Genomic DNA, 15,294 nt, shown 5'->3' on the forward strand with positions numbered 1-15,294 from the left:
AATTGATGATCATACAGAACCCACATCTGATTCATACAACCCATATTTAGAAAAACATTAAGAAATGCTGTGAGCTACCAAAACAAACAATACTAAATGGTCATTTATACCAATTGTACTTCACTTACTAACCATCACATGTGTCTCTGAGTTAGTGTTTACTTTTTTTCTAAACTTTTTTGCAAACTTATTGGACCCACACATAACTGCATGGGTCTTTGAGCAAATCGAAAGTCTTTTAGACAAACAAGTAACATCATGCCATCTAGTGACACATCTGGGAGCTGCACAGGCCAAGGACATGTAAAAACTACAGTCATACATTATTACAGTTCTACAGTAGACTGTAGGGGTGTTTAATGTACAGCTGTAAGCCCTCCATTCATATAGACACAATTTGATGTAACATCAAAAAGAAAAACATACAAACAAACAAACAAATTATTCCCTATGCTATCAGTAAAACAAATTCTCCAAGTACTATTATTTGACAGATTATATAATTACAATGACATAATAATAATAATAATAATAATAATAATAATAATAATAATAATAATAATAATAATAATAATAATAATAATAATAATCCATTAGGTTCTATATTCCCTGTGTAGTTTGGAGTTCATTAGTAAATAGTTTGTTATTTTATCAGATAAAATGTTGTGCATTTCAAAGACATACTTTGATCTAAGTAGAAACAAGTCTCATTCGAATATCTACCGTATTGAATAGCTTTTGAAACGAGCTCTAACTTTGTGAGAGGGGGCGTGGCACAGCAACCTCGTTACGTCATATCTCTGCGTCGCATCCACCTTCTGACATTTTCAATGACAGTTTGCACACATTTTGTTACATTTCTTTGAGATCGAAGGTGGTCACATCATAAGGTGACCGCTATGCACAGAGCTGCACATACAGCTGTATATTCCTGTTCTAAAATCGTCGGTCCAGCCATGATTCGCCAGTGTTTAAAATGCAGAGGTAAGGAGAGCTACAGCTAGGAGCTAAAGTGCTACACATGATAAAAACACTTGGGTCGTCTGGCCAGGGTGTGTATGTAGCTACAACGTTAGCTATGTTATGTATTGTTTCATAACTACAATTTGTGTGTTGTTACTGTATCATGCTTTCAGTCACAAGTCACATGGTAGCAGAATAGTTAGTGGACATAATGCAAACCGTACAAACAGACAGTGGTTAACAAACAGTTAACCACTCTTTAAAATTAAGTCGGTTGCTTTACAACGGGGGGAGGGCTATAGTACCTTTTCTTCAATAGAACTTTCAAAAAACACTCATGCCACTTAAGTCTTTTTGTAAAAAGCATCCAGGCTTCGATCTGAACATATTGTACAGTTTTCTGTTGTCAAATGAGCTCTCAGTAAAACTTTTTTTGCCTCAAAGTCCAAGAGCGAAACATAATTCCCTTATGGTTTCGATGTCTGTCTTTCTGTAAATGTCGATTTGTAATTGTGTTGTAACCATAGACTGTAATGTTTCATGAAGTGCCCCAGCAGCTGAGCTCACGTGCGTACAGTGTGGTCCCGACCCCACGCGACAGTGAGGAGAAGGAGATGCTGCACAGGATCCTGCGCGTGGATCACGCGGGTGAATACGGGGCCAACCGCATCTACGCCGGCCAGATGGCAGTGTTGGGTCGGTCAAGTTTAGGACCTCTCATCCAGGTATGGATAAGACTGAAATAGGACTGAATCTGCATAATGGATCAATAAGCATCACTGTTTATATCTGAAATGTATGCATTATCCAGAAGGCATTTGAGGAACTCAAAACAAAATTGAGATGCTTAATACTAAAGAAGCCCTGATGGAAAAGATTTTTGATTTAAAATTTAGATCTGACACTGAACTCTATTTAGGTGAGTTTGGTAAGCTTTATTAGGTGTGTATTCAGTTCTAGCTTAGGTATAAAGACAATAGAAAGAATAAGCTGTAGAGAAACTGTAAACAAAAATTGTATTTATCAAATGTTATGTGTTCATGACAAGAGCTTTTGCGTCATTGTTGACTCCCTATGTTCATGTTTGTCTTAAGGAAATGTGGGATCAAGAAAAGGTACATCTTGCGAAATTCAATGAGATTCTGGCAGAGAGCAGAGTCCGCCCCACAGCGCTGTTACCCTTCTGGAACATCGCTGGCTTTGTATTAGGTGAGTACAGCTTTTAAGCATAAAGCAGAGTGTTGCAGGAGGAGAAAGCAAACATGTAATTGTCCACCTACATATTTGAACTTGATGTTGACTGCGTTGACCATAAACACGTTCTTACAAGTTTCTGAGCTTGAACCCTATTTAACAAGTTAGTCTGCTCTAGTTTTATAGGCCATTTGTAGTCAGCTGTAAAATCCTAAATGTTTAGTTTTTCTGTTTTTAAATCTGCTCAGGTGCGTCCAGTGCACTGCTGGGAAAAGAGGGCGCCATGGCCTGCACTGTGGCGGTGGAGGAGAGTATTTCAGAACACTACAACAGCCAGATAAGAGCTCTGATGGAGGAGGACCCCGACAGATACACTGAACTGTTACAAGTGAGTCAGCCACTGTTGTACTGTATTACTCATAGTACATGCTAACGCCTTTTTGTGGTGATAAACGATACAAGCAATGTAAACATTTTTTTTTACATATGGTATGGTATAACACATAAACAAACATGCATTTGAACAAGCGTATGTATGTATGTATGTATGTATGTATGTATGTATGTATGTATGTATGAATGTACATACATACATTTTACGGGCTGCATGTAGGGATGGGTATCGTTTGAAATGTATCGATTCTGATTCCGGTTCTGCTTATCGATTCCGGTTCTTATCGATTCCCCGTTTCGATTCCAAAATTGTAAAAGAAAGAGGTCAAACGTTTAGATAACAAAAATATCTTTATTCTTTTAAGCTTTAACTGACATTTTTACAAATAAAAAATATACATGCAATACAAATGTATTGCACAATAGCTGTGCTTTATTTTAACTGAACTATGCCTGTGGCAAGCTATTAACAGGCATTACACTGTGCCTTGTCTTTTTCTTTTTTAGTGTAGTGGAGCCTCACTTCAGAGCGTTTACCGCGACCCATCTTTGGTGTTATGAAGTGACTGAGCTCGTGAACTGTCTACGGGAGGGCGGGGGAGCCTCGCTGTCAGCGCAACTTACATGATGCCGTTTAAAAAATGAAGGGCGGTGCCGGCCGTCAGCGTACCGAGCCGGCCGTCAACGGCCCGCTGACGACCGGCCGTTCTGTGATTCTCCAGAACACACAGATGGCCAGTCCGCTATGTATTCCACCGGGTCACCGCAGCGCCGCGGCGCAGACGGACCCGGTGGAATACAGGGTCTACCGTGTTTAGGAACCGTTAAGCAGAACCGAAATTGTGTATTTTGTATGGGTACCCGGTACCCGGCACCCGGCATTTTCTTATCGGTTCTCATCTGGAACCGAGTTTCGGTTCCCAACCCTAGCTGCATGGTTAATAAATATATATACATACAGATGTGAACCATACGATGATTTAAAAAAATAAAAGAAACAAAGATCGATGAGTTCACTTAATGAATGCTCGTTCATATTTTTATAGGTAATAAAGGAATTCCGAGATGATGAGATTGAGCATCATGACACAGGATTGGAGCATGATGCTGAATCGGTAAGTATATTTTAATTTCCTTCACTCCACAATCACTCACACTTTGATTACATTAGAGTCAAAGTACAGAACACACAATCAGTAGTCATTTCTTTATGTATTCAGCTGTTTTTGCAGTAGTTTAGTGAACATCTTTTAAAGTCTTATATTGTTTTATCTGTTTTTTTGTTTTAGGTACCTGGATACTGGATACTTAAAAATGCAATTCAGCTTGGCTGCAAAGCTGCAATATATGCTTCTCAGCGAATCTAACATTGTGATTGGAATAATGGACTTTCTCTGGATAATATTTGATATGTTGACCCAGTAAAATGTTATTAAATGGTTTGAATTCGATTGTTCTACTTTGCAAGATACAAACATTCAAAGCAACCTAGATGAATCATAATGTCAAATCATGTCTACAATGTATAAGACATGGACAGTTTAATTAAGTGTGTTGGTCAATAAGCTGCATTCAGACCAAATTGTCATCGGTTGGTACAATCGCTGGTTTTACTTTCATAAGTAGAAAAGAGACTCATGGGATTGTAAATGTGTGCAAGAAAGAAAGACAAAAAGAGACAAAGCTCATGTCTTTAAAGAATGGGTAATTGTTTTGCTGCTTTTACAAAACAATATAATATTCAATAAAGAACACCATTTGTAACAATTGTGTCTGATTGTTAAGCATAGATCTTCCCACAAATGCAAGGGGGAGATAGAGAACACGTGTGTATTCTATAAAACATTCATTTAAATACAGGGATAACAAGCACCCCCATAGCCACACATCTACTCGTCATATGCTTTGAGTGTGAACATACCAGAATTGGCATAGTGTAATATGTTTATTGTAGTAAATAGCCAAATCATGTTTTTGTTTTATCTATGCAAATAAAATACGTGCAGGTGTGCACTGGTCTGCTTTAAGTCAGTTGTCATTAAAGTATAAAGTAATTTGGTTAAAAATAATTTAATATGCTGTAAAGGATGTCTTGTACGATTATGGGCAAAATTAATCTTTATTGATTCATCAGTCATTTATTTTCTAGATTTATCGATTCATTGTTTGTATAAAATACCATAAAATGGCTTTTGACGTGTTGCTTTTTCTAATTTAAATGAAAGGGCACTGCTTTAAAATTCCATGTTGTGCTTATCCTGCCTGTGTACACATGTATGCATCAAAATGACGCCGCACCTTTGAATTCAGTGATTCAATAACCTACAGAAGCATTTAGCTGATTCAAGATGTTAGATTATTGTGCAGCAATGGACAAAAGACCTCATGCTTGCTGTACACCAAGAGATAAATACCTAGAATACATGTAATGAGGACGTATTGTTACGAGCATACACAGCCATCACACCCTTCAACATACTCTCCTGTTTCACATGTAATAGTTCATATATCAAGCTGAGCAATGACTTGTCATCCTAGGCTAACTGCTAAGCCTCCTCACACAGCTGTTCTGGGTACATTATGTCACTGAGAAAGAGGGATTGACAGGGGGCTTGTCAAGGGGCCCCTAATCTATTAGGCCTTTCAGCAGGTTGAGTAAATTGCTCATCCCCCTCTTAGTCAATATCAGTTTGTCCTCACTGTACATTGGGTAAGCACCAAAAGCCTTTTTATCCATGATTTGGCCTTTTCATCCACTGGCGACATGATAAGGGATTTATGGCAGGCAATGGGGGCTGATGAGATTTAAAGAAATAATTTGATGGTGTATTGTCTTGGCTCTAGTGAGGGTGGTTAAATTGAAAACGTCATCCTATGAAGGCAGATGCTTAACATTTGAATGGGAAAGCCAGCATACTCTATCAAAGGGTCAGGCCATCACGAGCTGTGATACAATGTACTAATCAAGTCCTGAACCCTAAACCCAATTCTTTCACCATTCTTCCATAACATGATAGACATAGAACTTTGTTTACAGTTCCCTCTGCTTCACTTTCAGCTTTGCGGTTACACTGCCAGTTGTTTAGTTCGAGCTGCCTTGCTTTTCTATTTGCACTGAGTTCAGACCGAAAGTCTTGTGTGGGCGAGGGTCCAAAACAGTTTGGATTATATTTTCCAACAATCTAATTTCTTACCGTCCAGCACGTTGATTGAAAAACTTCCACGGTGTTCAATACTGTTGAGATCTTGTCATTGCAAAGGCCTTGGCAATAGATCATCATCATCAATGAATCAGCCAATCTCTAAAACTATTCTCATCATTTAACTACTGGGCCTGGGGACCATGAACAAAAGTACATGGTAATCTCCATGTACTTTTGTTCATGGTCCCCAGGCCCAGTAGTTCAAAACTTGTAATCCATATCTGATCGGATCAGATTTGGATTTTGGGGAGTTCAAAACCAAAAAACAGGATTAGGATCATTTTGATATCCAATCAGATCAAGAAATCAAATCCAAGCTTTAATCTGGATCAAATCTTCAAAACGGGAAGTTCAAACCGACAACACAGGATTGGGATCAGTTTGATCCCAAACAACTGGATTATCTTGAGTAAAATGTACTGTACAATTTATTTAAAAATATCTTTCAATATAAATAAGATGGCAAAGTTTGTTAACTGAAATAATACACCATTTTAAGCCTTCATGGCAGATCAATTTTATTTTTCATTTTTTGGTCACGTTTGTGATGGCCTATTTTTGTTTTCAACCAAATGTTGATGACATAAATGTTTATGCTCATGAAAGTATCACAACAAAGATTGTCAATCACAAATGTAATTTAGATTAAAGAAAAAATATCTTCAACAAAAGAAAAGTCCATCATCTGTCATCACCTTTCAAAACTAATTGCGGACCAAACCAGTGAGTTGGAAAGATGGACAAAAAGGGGCCTAATTTTCTATCTGCTGAGACCTTTATATACAGTCTATGGCTGAGACCCATGCACTGCTGCAGAGTGTAAGGAATAATTATGACTCCATAGTTGGTAGCTTTAACAGAGTGGGTGGAGCGACTAAAGTAAAGAGCGGAATAGCGGATGGAAGTTACAGACAATGTGAATGCCACAGGATCTGGACACAAGAGGACGGTGGACCAAGTGAGGTTGAGGTGGAAGAATTTGAAGCAGCAAGCTACCAAAGACCACAGCCAGGCTAAAAACCCACAGACGGGTAACAAACCATATAAAAGGGGACAATACACAGATGTACTTGATATCATTGGTGGTTAGCAGTCACAATCTTTACATGGAATACCAAACGTTGTACTGGATGGTGAGTCGCAGGTATGTGTGATTTTATCCTTGTCCCTATAGAACTACAATTATTATCTTGTATAATTGCTATTTTCATAGTACTACAAATGGCTATGTTTCTTATATAGCATCCTTGTTCTTATAGTAGGATGTAAACAAGTCTAATGTCTAATAATAATTAGACATTATAGAAGTCTCAATGTGGTCTCTTGTCTTCCTTGTATTCTTTTTCATATCCACTAGATGGAGATCGGTAGGATTAAAGCACTGATATTCAGGATCTAGTAATCTTGAAAAGTCTGAATCTGGATCAGGGTGATCCTATCCTGAATTGCTTTGAAATACTGGGACAAAATCTGGCCGAGTTGTCTGATTCTGGATCACAAAAAATGGGATTTCAAAATCTGATCGGATCTGATTGAGATTAAAAGTTTTGAACTACGGGGCCAGTTGAAACCTGATACATGTCCAATATTTTGGTTTATGACATTCCCATCAGCCTCAGCTTTAGTTTTGTGCTGACTAACATCAGTAAGTTAGCATTGCTATTGTTTGCAATGAGATGCTGATATAAGCATACCAAGCACTGACGTACAGCCTCACAGAGAACTAGCATTACTTTTAAAAGCATCTTAACCATATGTGATCTGATTATCATTATCTTTGAACTTTTCCAACTTGTTGATGAACTTGTATATTCAGGTCTTAATTCACCCCCTGTCTGTACTAACAGTTTCTCACGGAGGTGAGCTGCCTGTGACCCAGGTTCACATGCTCGGATCTATTTTGCCTAGCATGAGGTAAGAGGAGCTATTTTAGCTGGAGTGGGTTTGCATATTAGACATGACCTCAAGGGTTAATGTGACGTATGGCCTCCATTCCTTAAAAATAGTTTTTTCTTTACTTCCCCTCAGCCTAAGTAAGAGCTGAAGTTACAGACAATGTGAATGCCACAGGATCTGGACACAAGAGGACGGTGGACCAAGTGAGGTTGAGGTGGAAGAATTTGAAGCAGCAAGCTACCAAAGACCACAGCCAGGCTAAAAACCCACAGACGGGTAACAAACCATATAAGCTGGTTATATAGCTGGTTGTTTAGTGCAGCCGGAAAACATGAAATAAAATGCTGTGTATTGTAAATCTAGTCCAGTGGTCATATAGGCCTACTTCCTTTCTTACAATTTCTGCATAATATAAAACAGTAATTACAATTTATAATGGCTTATCAAAAAAGACTTGAATGCATGACTGTCTAGCAATTCATTGAAGGTGGGGTAGGTAATTTTGGAGAAACCAGCTCGAGTGCGCTAGAATTTGAAAATACACAGCCGGAAAAAATCTGCCACTTCCTTACAGAGCCCCTCCTCGAACACACACAAACGCGCACATGACCAATGAGGGCACGAGATAAGTTTGTGCACAGATGGAAGGCTGACAGGCAGGTAGGCCATCCAATTACTTTAGCCGGGCCGGGCCGGAAGAGCATTCCATGGAATATAACAAAAAGTGTATCTCAAGCCGGTTTCTCAAATGTACCTACCCCACCTTTAACCACTTTCTAATAATTTGTGTCATTGACATTTTATGAATTGCTGACCACTGAGTCCCTTTAAGGGTCCCTGTGTGCGGCAAAAATTGTTTCTACGAGCTACAAGTAGAGTTCTGATTATCTTCACAGAATAAACACAAAGATTATATTATTGTACGAAAGTCATAAGAGGTCACACCGATTTGCATAAGCAATATGAGAGCATGCGCAGCTTTACAAAAAAGTGGTACAGGATGATATATTCTCTCTGCCCAAGATTAATAGTGCTGACAGTTTTATAGCAAGGTGCAACTGTTTAAATAAAGCTGCAGCTCCATCTGTGGTACCATTTTGGGTGATGAAATTACCACTATATAAAAACAGGAGTGATGACTCAGTCAACATATAGGTGTTAATAACCGCAAACCATCCACTTAACATCTAAATTAGCTGCCACTCTTTAACTGTAGATAATCCTTTTAAAATATCTTATTTATCGTATGTGTAATTTTTTTATTTCAGTTAATCAGAGATTTGCTTTATGTGTATGGGGTTTAGGAATTCATGTGAATTGTTTAGGTTCTTTTCTCAGAATGACTCAAAGGAATCTGCTGAAGCACTGAAAGAGAAATTGGCAACTTGAAAACAACAATTTGAAAAGGGCAATAAAACTTAACTAAACTGGGCCTGTCTTGCTACCCATGCATAATGTGGTAGTAAATGTTGAGCAGTGTGAGTAATACAAATTCTCATAATTCATAAAAGGTTTCGGATACAGATTCTATTGCTTCTTGGATTGGATATATGCAGACTATTATATTAGTCAGCAGGCCTTTCTGAACCAACAGTTTGCATAACGTCCACCTGGACTTACTATGTTTCATTTTAAAATAACCACACTGTGATAGACTCATTGTGATAGCATTCCATCAGATTTCGTTAATGTGCTAATCCACAAAGATTAAGTCTCACATTTGACAATGATAGAATATACTGATCATATAAACATCTACTGTTCTTTAATAAGATAAAATTGTGCCTTTGAAAGGTTGGAAGAAAAATCTGCATGCAGGGAAACAGTAAAGGCCCAGTACAAGAGACACAGGAGGCTTATTGTTGTGTTTCCCCTTGAAAGACATTATGCATTTAAAGGCGAGTGGAAATATATTATATCTAAATTTCTTCCAACCTTGTGCTTATACATTGTCTGATTGTGTAGTGTCCTCTGAATGTAAACAGCTTTCTTTATGTTGGACTATAATGTCAGTTTGAGACTGTTGGCTTTCTCTCCGATAGTAAGATGAGAAGATTGATACCACTCTCCACACTGTGTGTAGGGTAAAGAGATACAGCCAGGAGCCTGTTAGCATAGTTTTGTCAGGTTTGGGGAAAATAGGACCCAAGTTAAAAATACACAAAGGTCAGGTAACAAAAAAAGAGCTTTATTAAAAAGCCGATGACAGGAAAAACAAGAAACGTAATATTAACAAAACCGGGAAGCAGGACAGACAGGAACAAACTTACAGAAGGGAAAAAATGGGCAGGTATCATGGAAAATAATTGACGACCAGGTAACCAACATGGAGGGTGACAGGAAAGACGACGATCAGACATGGAACACAGGGGAAGACAAGACTAAATACACAGAAGGGTAATCACAGGACAAGACACAGCTGGGCAGGGGAGGCAGGAACAAGGGCAACAGGTGAACTCAATGAGGCACAATCAGACACAGGAAGGAAGATGAGAAACGGGGAGAACAGAACTTCAAAATAAAACCATGACTAGACACACAAAACAAAAATCGTAACAAGTTTAAAGACTCCTAAGGAAACAGTTAGCTGTCTCTTTCCGAAGGTAACAAAATCACTTAAGCTCACGCTATAGTTTGTTGGATATTAATAAAAGCTGGTTTAGTTTTATGGGGGAGAGGGGGGGTCAGTCTTTATGCTATGCTAAGCTAATTGACTGCTGGTTGCATCCTCATATTTGGCCTAACAGTCAATCAGTCAGTCATCTAACTTTTGATAAGAAAGCAATTAAGTTTAGCTTTTAATACCATTATTGTACAATAAAATGGCTTTGAAGAGCACATCTTCGCCAATACCATAAGTCCTGTCCCACATGATATGCAAATCTTCAAATGGCACCACTATATATTTCTCGATCAACAATTTATATAAAGATGTGGATTTGCTCCAAATTTAAATGAGTTTTTACTTTGCCCATGTGACACCATCCCAGTACAGTTTCATGAAACTGGTGACAACAAACCCCAAAAAACCTTGGCAGAGTTAAATAACTTCAAACAGTTATCCACATTCACTTTCTCTGTTTTCTGCCAGGGATTTCATTACCTAAAGCCTTATACAGTGTGCTGCAAGGTCTGTCAACCTTTGGGAAGACTAACTTTGTATCCTGACATGATATGGCATGGCAAGCATGGACATATTGATATTGTGTTTTAACGGATGAGCTCAGCCCACTTGACTGCCCGGAGCAATAAAGCTAACGCAGATGCTAGCTGTCATGTCACCATAAATGTTATTTGAAATCATGTGCATACTTACAGTATGAGAGTATGCATTGCTCTAGAAGTGAGGGGCCATAGATTTGAAAAGACTCAGTAGAGACTTTCATATAATTTTGGTTATCCAGGTCAACTATTCACATACACCAGCATGGGCTGAAAAACAGCCTCACTCTGACAGGCTACTTTATAAATAGTAAACATCTTTACTGTTTTGTGGTATGCAGTGGCGGATTTAGGATTGTAGGAGATCCGGGGCTTAGCCCAGGAGTCGTTGGGTTGGGGGGGGGGGTGCAGGGGTACAGTGCTATTTTTTATAAGTGGGGGGTGGACCGAACATCCTTTAGGGTGGTCGTCCTCCTCTTGGGGGGTCCGGGGGCATGCTCCCCCGGGAAGATTTGTTTTTAAATATTGAAGTTGAAAGCATCAATCTGGTGCACTTTGAGAGCAACATTAACCCTACCTTAATAACACCTTAAAGCGGACAAAAGGCACTCATTAACACCCTTTAATGAAGCAAACTAATGCCTTAACTCACTCAATTAGTCGTTTACTTATTAAGGTGAAACGAATGTGCGTAGAGTTTTGAAGGATGCGGATAGTCTCACCTTGATTCTGGCGCATTGCTTATCGTTTTATAGATCTATTCTCATCCACCATCTTTGTTTGTGACGTAAAGAGTGATTTGATTTGATATACTTTATTAATCCCCGTGGGGAAATTGTTTCTCTGCATTTGACCCATCCTAGTGTTAGGAGCAGTGTGCTGCCATTTTGAACGGCGCCCGGGGAGCAGTGTGGGGAACGGTGCCTTGCTCAGGGACACCTCGGTAGCACTTGGTCTTGCCGGGACTTGAACTGGTGACATTCCAGTTGCCAAGCCAAGTCCCAATCGACTTCGCCACCACCGCCCCAGTGTAAGAGTCAAGTTTCTGAATCGGACACTCTGAGTGGATGCAGTCACAGCCAATCGGAGTCTGATTCAGAGGGTTGCCTGTCAGTTCTGTTGTTATGTGTACTGAAATGAGAGCCGGTATAATTCCACGCGCGAAAACAAAATAAAAATTGGAATACGTTATTTTAGTGTCTTAAAAGTAGACTGAGGTATGAAGGGTTAACGTTACATCTTAGGATAATTTTTCAGTCATGTTCTGTATACATACTAACATATAAGGGTATACTTAGTGTGGTTACTCCATGTTTACTAGCTATAACATTAACGTTACATCACTCTTTTTCACTTCTTACTCAGTCAGCCAGAGTGCAGATATCACCATTAGATTCACAAACCTGAAACATCATCCATTTCTTGACTGCTGGTGATGACATTGCTGTCAGCTGCTGATACTGCTGCTGCTGCAGCTTGTGGCGCCTGCTTCGATGACAATAACTTTCTAATATCCATAACTGTATAGGCAGGCTATTAGCTTAAAACTCGTCAGGCAATAGGAAGGATCACTTCTTCTTCAGGGCAGGCTACGCAGTACGCAGGCTAATGTCCCACAGTGGCTGCCTCTCTGGTGGACTCCGGTACTGCACATTACTCCCGAGACGTTTTTTTTTTTTTAAAGTTTTTAAGTGAAACATCCGGGGCTTTTCAGAAAACATCCGGAGCTTGAGCCCAAGTAGCCACCCCCTAGCGCCGCCACTGGTGGTATGTCTATTAGTATGAATACCTGTAGAGTAATGTCACTTTGGATCACTCTGGATTGGAAATGCTTTTCTGGTTTTACATATTGTTTCTTTTTTGTGACAAATACGTAAATATATGTTCAATTGTTGTGCTGAAAGATGTGCACATGTCCATGTGCACCTGGCAAGTTAAACCTATGATAAATCTTTATGGTGACTGAAGGGTGTGTGGGCTGAAAGAGCTGTGACCACATGTCCACATGTCTTCATAACACATGAGGCAAAGGGCTGACATCACTGCAGCTAGAATCTCTGATTTACGGCGTGCCACACAGTGCCATCCACCAATCCTTTTGGAGAAAGAAAAAACACACCAAGGTCAGTCCTCAATGAAGATTCATCAGTACAAAGTTCAGAAAATAACCTTTATAGTGATAAAGATAACCCTGAACAACTTTTAGATATGCTGGAAGTGCTTTTATAATCTGTTCCTATTTAGCAGTTTCAGTAGGTAAAATATAGAGCCACAACAGACAGATGTCAAGATCAAAATGACTTTTAAGTGCTGTTACACCTCACAGTGCTACCATGCTTCTTAAACTTATATATTGTGCTACTATCAGGTCATCAATTTCCATCAATTTCAATTGCACTTTGTATTTAGTGCTAATAAGCGATTGTTAGCATAGCAACTCAGATGATGACAAATTAAAAAAATAGACTTGCTTAACAACTTTGGCTCCGTTTACACGGAGAAGAAACGGAGAACGAACCACATTCGATATCAAAAAAGTCTTCAGTCCACACGGTATCGGCTCAAGAAACGTGTCCGTCCCATAGGTCCGTCCACACGAGACCGCTCAACCCGCTGGAGACGATGTAGTACATATGCCGGGTCTGTAAGTGGCGCTGTACTTCCGCCACAAAATACACCAACAGCAGCGAAGAAGACCCCCCGAGCATGGTTGCCATGGTTGCCTGATTGCCCTTCTGTTTATTCTCCGTGGTGGATTTAGCAACATGTAGTTCATGTAGTTCTCCATGTCCACTTGTTGCTGATGGTTGTGGTAGAGGAGCAGTAGATTTTGCACTAACATCTGTAGCATGGTCAGTAGCAGTAGCTACTGACCATGCTACATGGCTTCTTCGTTATCAGGAAATGATCGTATAGGACGTACACAAGGAGCCGCTTGCCCCCCCAGAGCGTTTCGTCCGCAGATCTACCCACCTTGGGACCCATTACCGTTTGAGGGCTCCATTTCCACGGTACAGCCTCGTGTGGACGAACCGTCCATACGATAGAGAACTGTAGCGGATACAACCCGTTTCGTCTCTGTGTAAACGTGGCCTTAGTTTATAAGCATTGCCATTGATAAAGTATTAGCATTTAGCATTTAGCTCAAAGTGTTGTAAATTCAATGAAACACTGATATCAAATGGACAACAGCGTATAGACATCAAGGTGACATTTGTCTGTATCTTCTCTTGTACAGCTGTTTACACTCCATGTCGTGTGATAATCGTATTGTTGATCAGGTGTGAAGATTTATGTAAAGGACCTATTGTCAAGTGCGGGAGCTTAGCATTGTGTGACCCTACCGCTAGTATTCATCATTGAACTGACAGGCCTTGTGGTTCATCCAGCATGACTCCAAGGCCACGTAGCTGCACCACTGTGTCATGAGCCCCAAAGGCAAGCTGTTAACTTAAGGATAGTATGCAGCCACCCCACCCACTTCCAAACCAATGCCCCAGTTTGACAAGAGAACAGTATTGAAGGAATACTTTACATACAAGTTGGACATTTGCATATCAATTGCTCACCCCATGTAACATTGAATTCTTGAATCCATGAATCCATGGTGAAGTTTTAATGAATTGAAGTAAATAGGGGCTGCTATTAACAACACCAAAACGATATGAAGTCATCCCATACAAACTCTTACAAAACTCGTGCAGTACAATCCCACTCTCATTTGACCAGTAGATTGCAATGCATTCTCACTAAGCAGTGAGCACATGTCTGGATAAAACTGATGGTTTCATAAACTTTAGCTATTGTTAAATTCAGCCCCCATTTCCTCTAATTCATTAACACGTTTTACGATTCTTTGTTTACCGTGAAGTTTTGTTCAAGAATTAAATGTTACTGGGTGCTTGATTTATATATGGTCATATGTTGACTGTTAAGGATTGTGATCCTACTTGAGGAGGAACATATTTTGGATGAAGGTCCTTCTGGAAGACCAATAAGGTAGACAGTAAGCATCGTTTGGCAATGAGGGGTTCAGGAGAAGGAGCTTCTCGCAGCACATTTAACGTATTCACGTCAGCTATCCTTTTCTATGCCTGTTACATCACCCCCAACCTCTCCAGAAACCAACACCTTGTATCCCTGCCATCGACCCCTCCTCCATTAATCACACCGATACATTGGCAGTCAGCAGAAGGTTACCACGCAAGGTCTCTTAACACCTGGTATTAGGGATAGTTTTGTTCAGCCCACCTGCTAGCCTCCTGCAGTGGCGCAGCACTTTACACCGATCCCGCTAAGACGCAGGCTGTCGTCCTCTCTGATTGAATGGAAAGCTCTGACAGTGTTTCTCCAACCAGGCATCAGCTCTCTCGCCTGAGGCTCGTTTTCATGTGGCTTGTAAAGATGCCACCTTTATCTGCTATTAATCATGGGCCTCTTTGCCGAGCTATGCTCTCCACTGCTGGTGACAACATAGATTCAG

At 39.9% G+C, this 15,294-nt stretch overlaps 1 protein-coding gene across 1 annotated transcript; it reads left to right on the forward strand.

Annotated features, from left to right (window-relative positions):
* The first annotated feature begins 783 nt into the window (after positions 1-783).
* Positions 784-4,577, forward strand: coq7 (coenzyme Q7 homolog, ubiquinone (yeast)). Its single transcript, XM_034092275.2, has 6 exons — positions 784-984; positions 1,510-1,688; positions 2,058-2,172; positions 2,406-2,545; positions 3,597-3,665; positions 3,840-4,577. Exons 1-6 carry the CDS (start codon positions 900-902, stop codon positions 3,915-3,917), a joined length of 666 nt encoding a protein of 221 aa, XP_033948166.1. The 5' UTR covers positions 784-899; the 3' UTR covers positions 3,918-4,577.
* The last annotated feature ends 10,717 nt before the right edge of the window (positions 4,578-15,294 follow it).

The sequence above is a fragment of the Pseudochaenichthys georgianus genome, chromosome 1 (assembly GCF_902827115.2).
Source record: "Pseudochaenichthys georgianus chromosome 1, fPseGeo1.2, whole genome shotgun sequence".
Classification (NCBI taxonomy): domain Eukaryota; kingdom Metazoa; phylum Chordata; class Actinopteri; order Perciformes; family Channichthyidae; genus Pseudochaenichthys; species Pseudochaenichthys georgianus.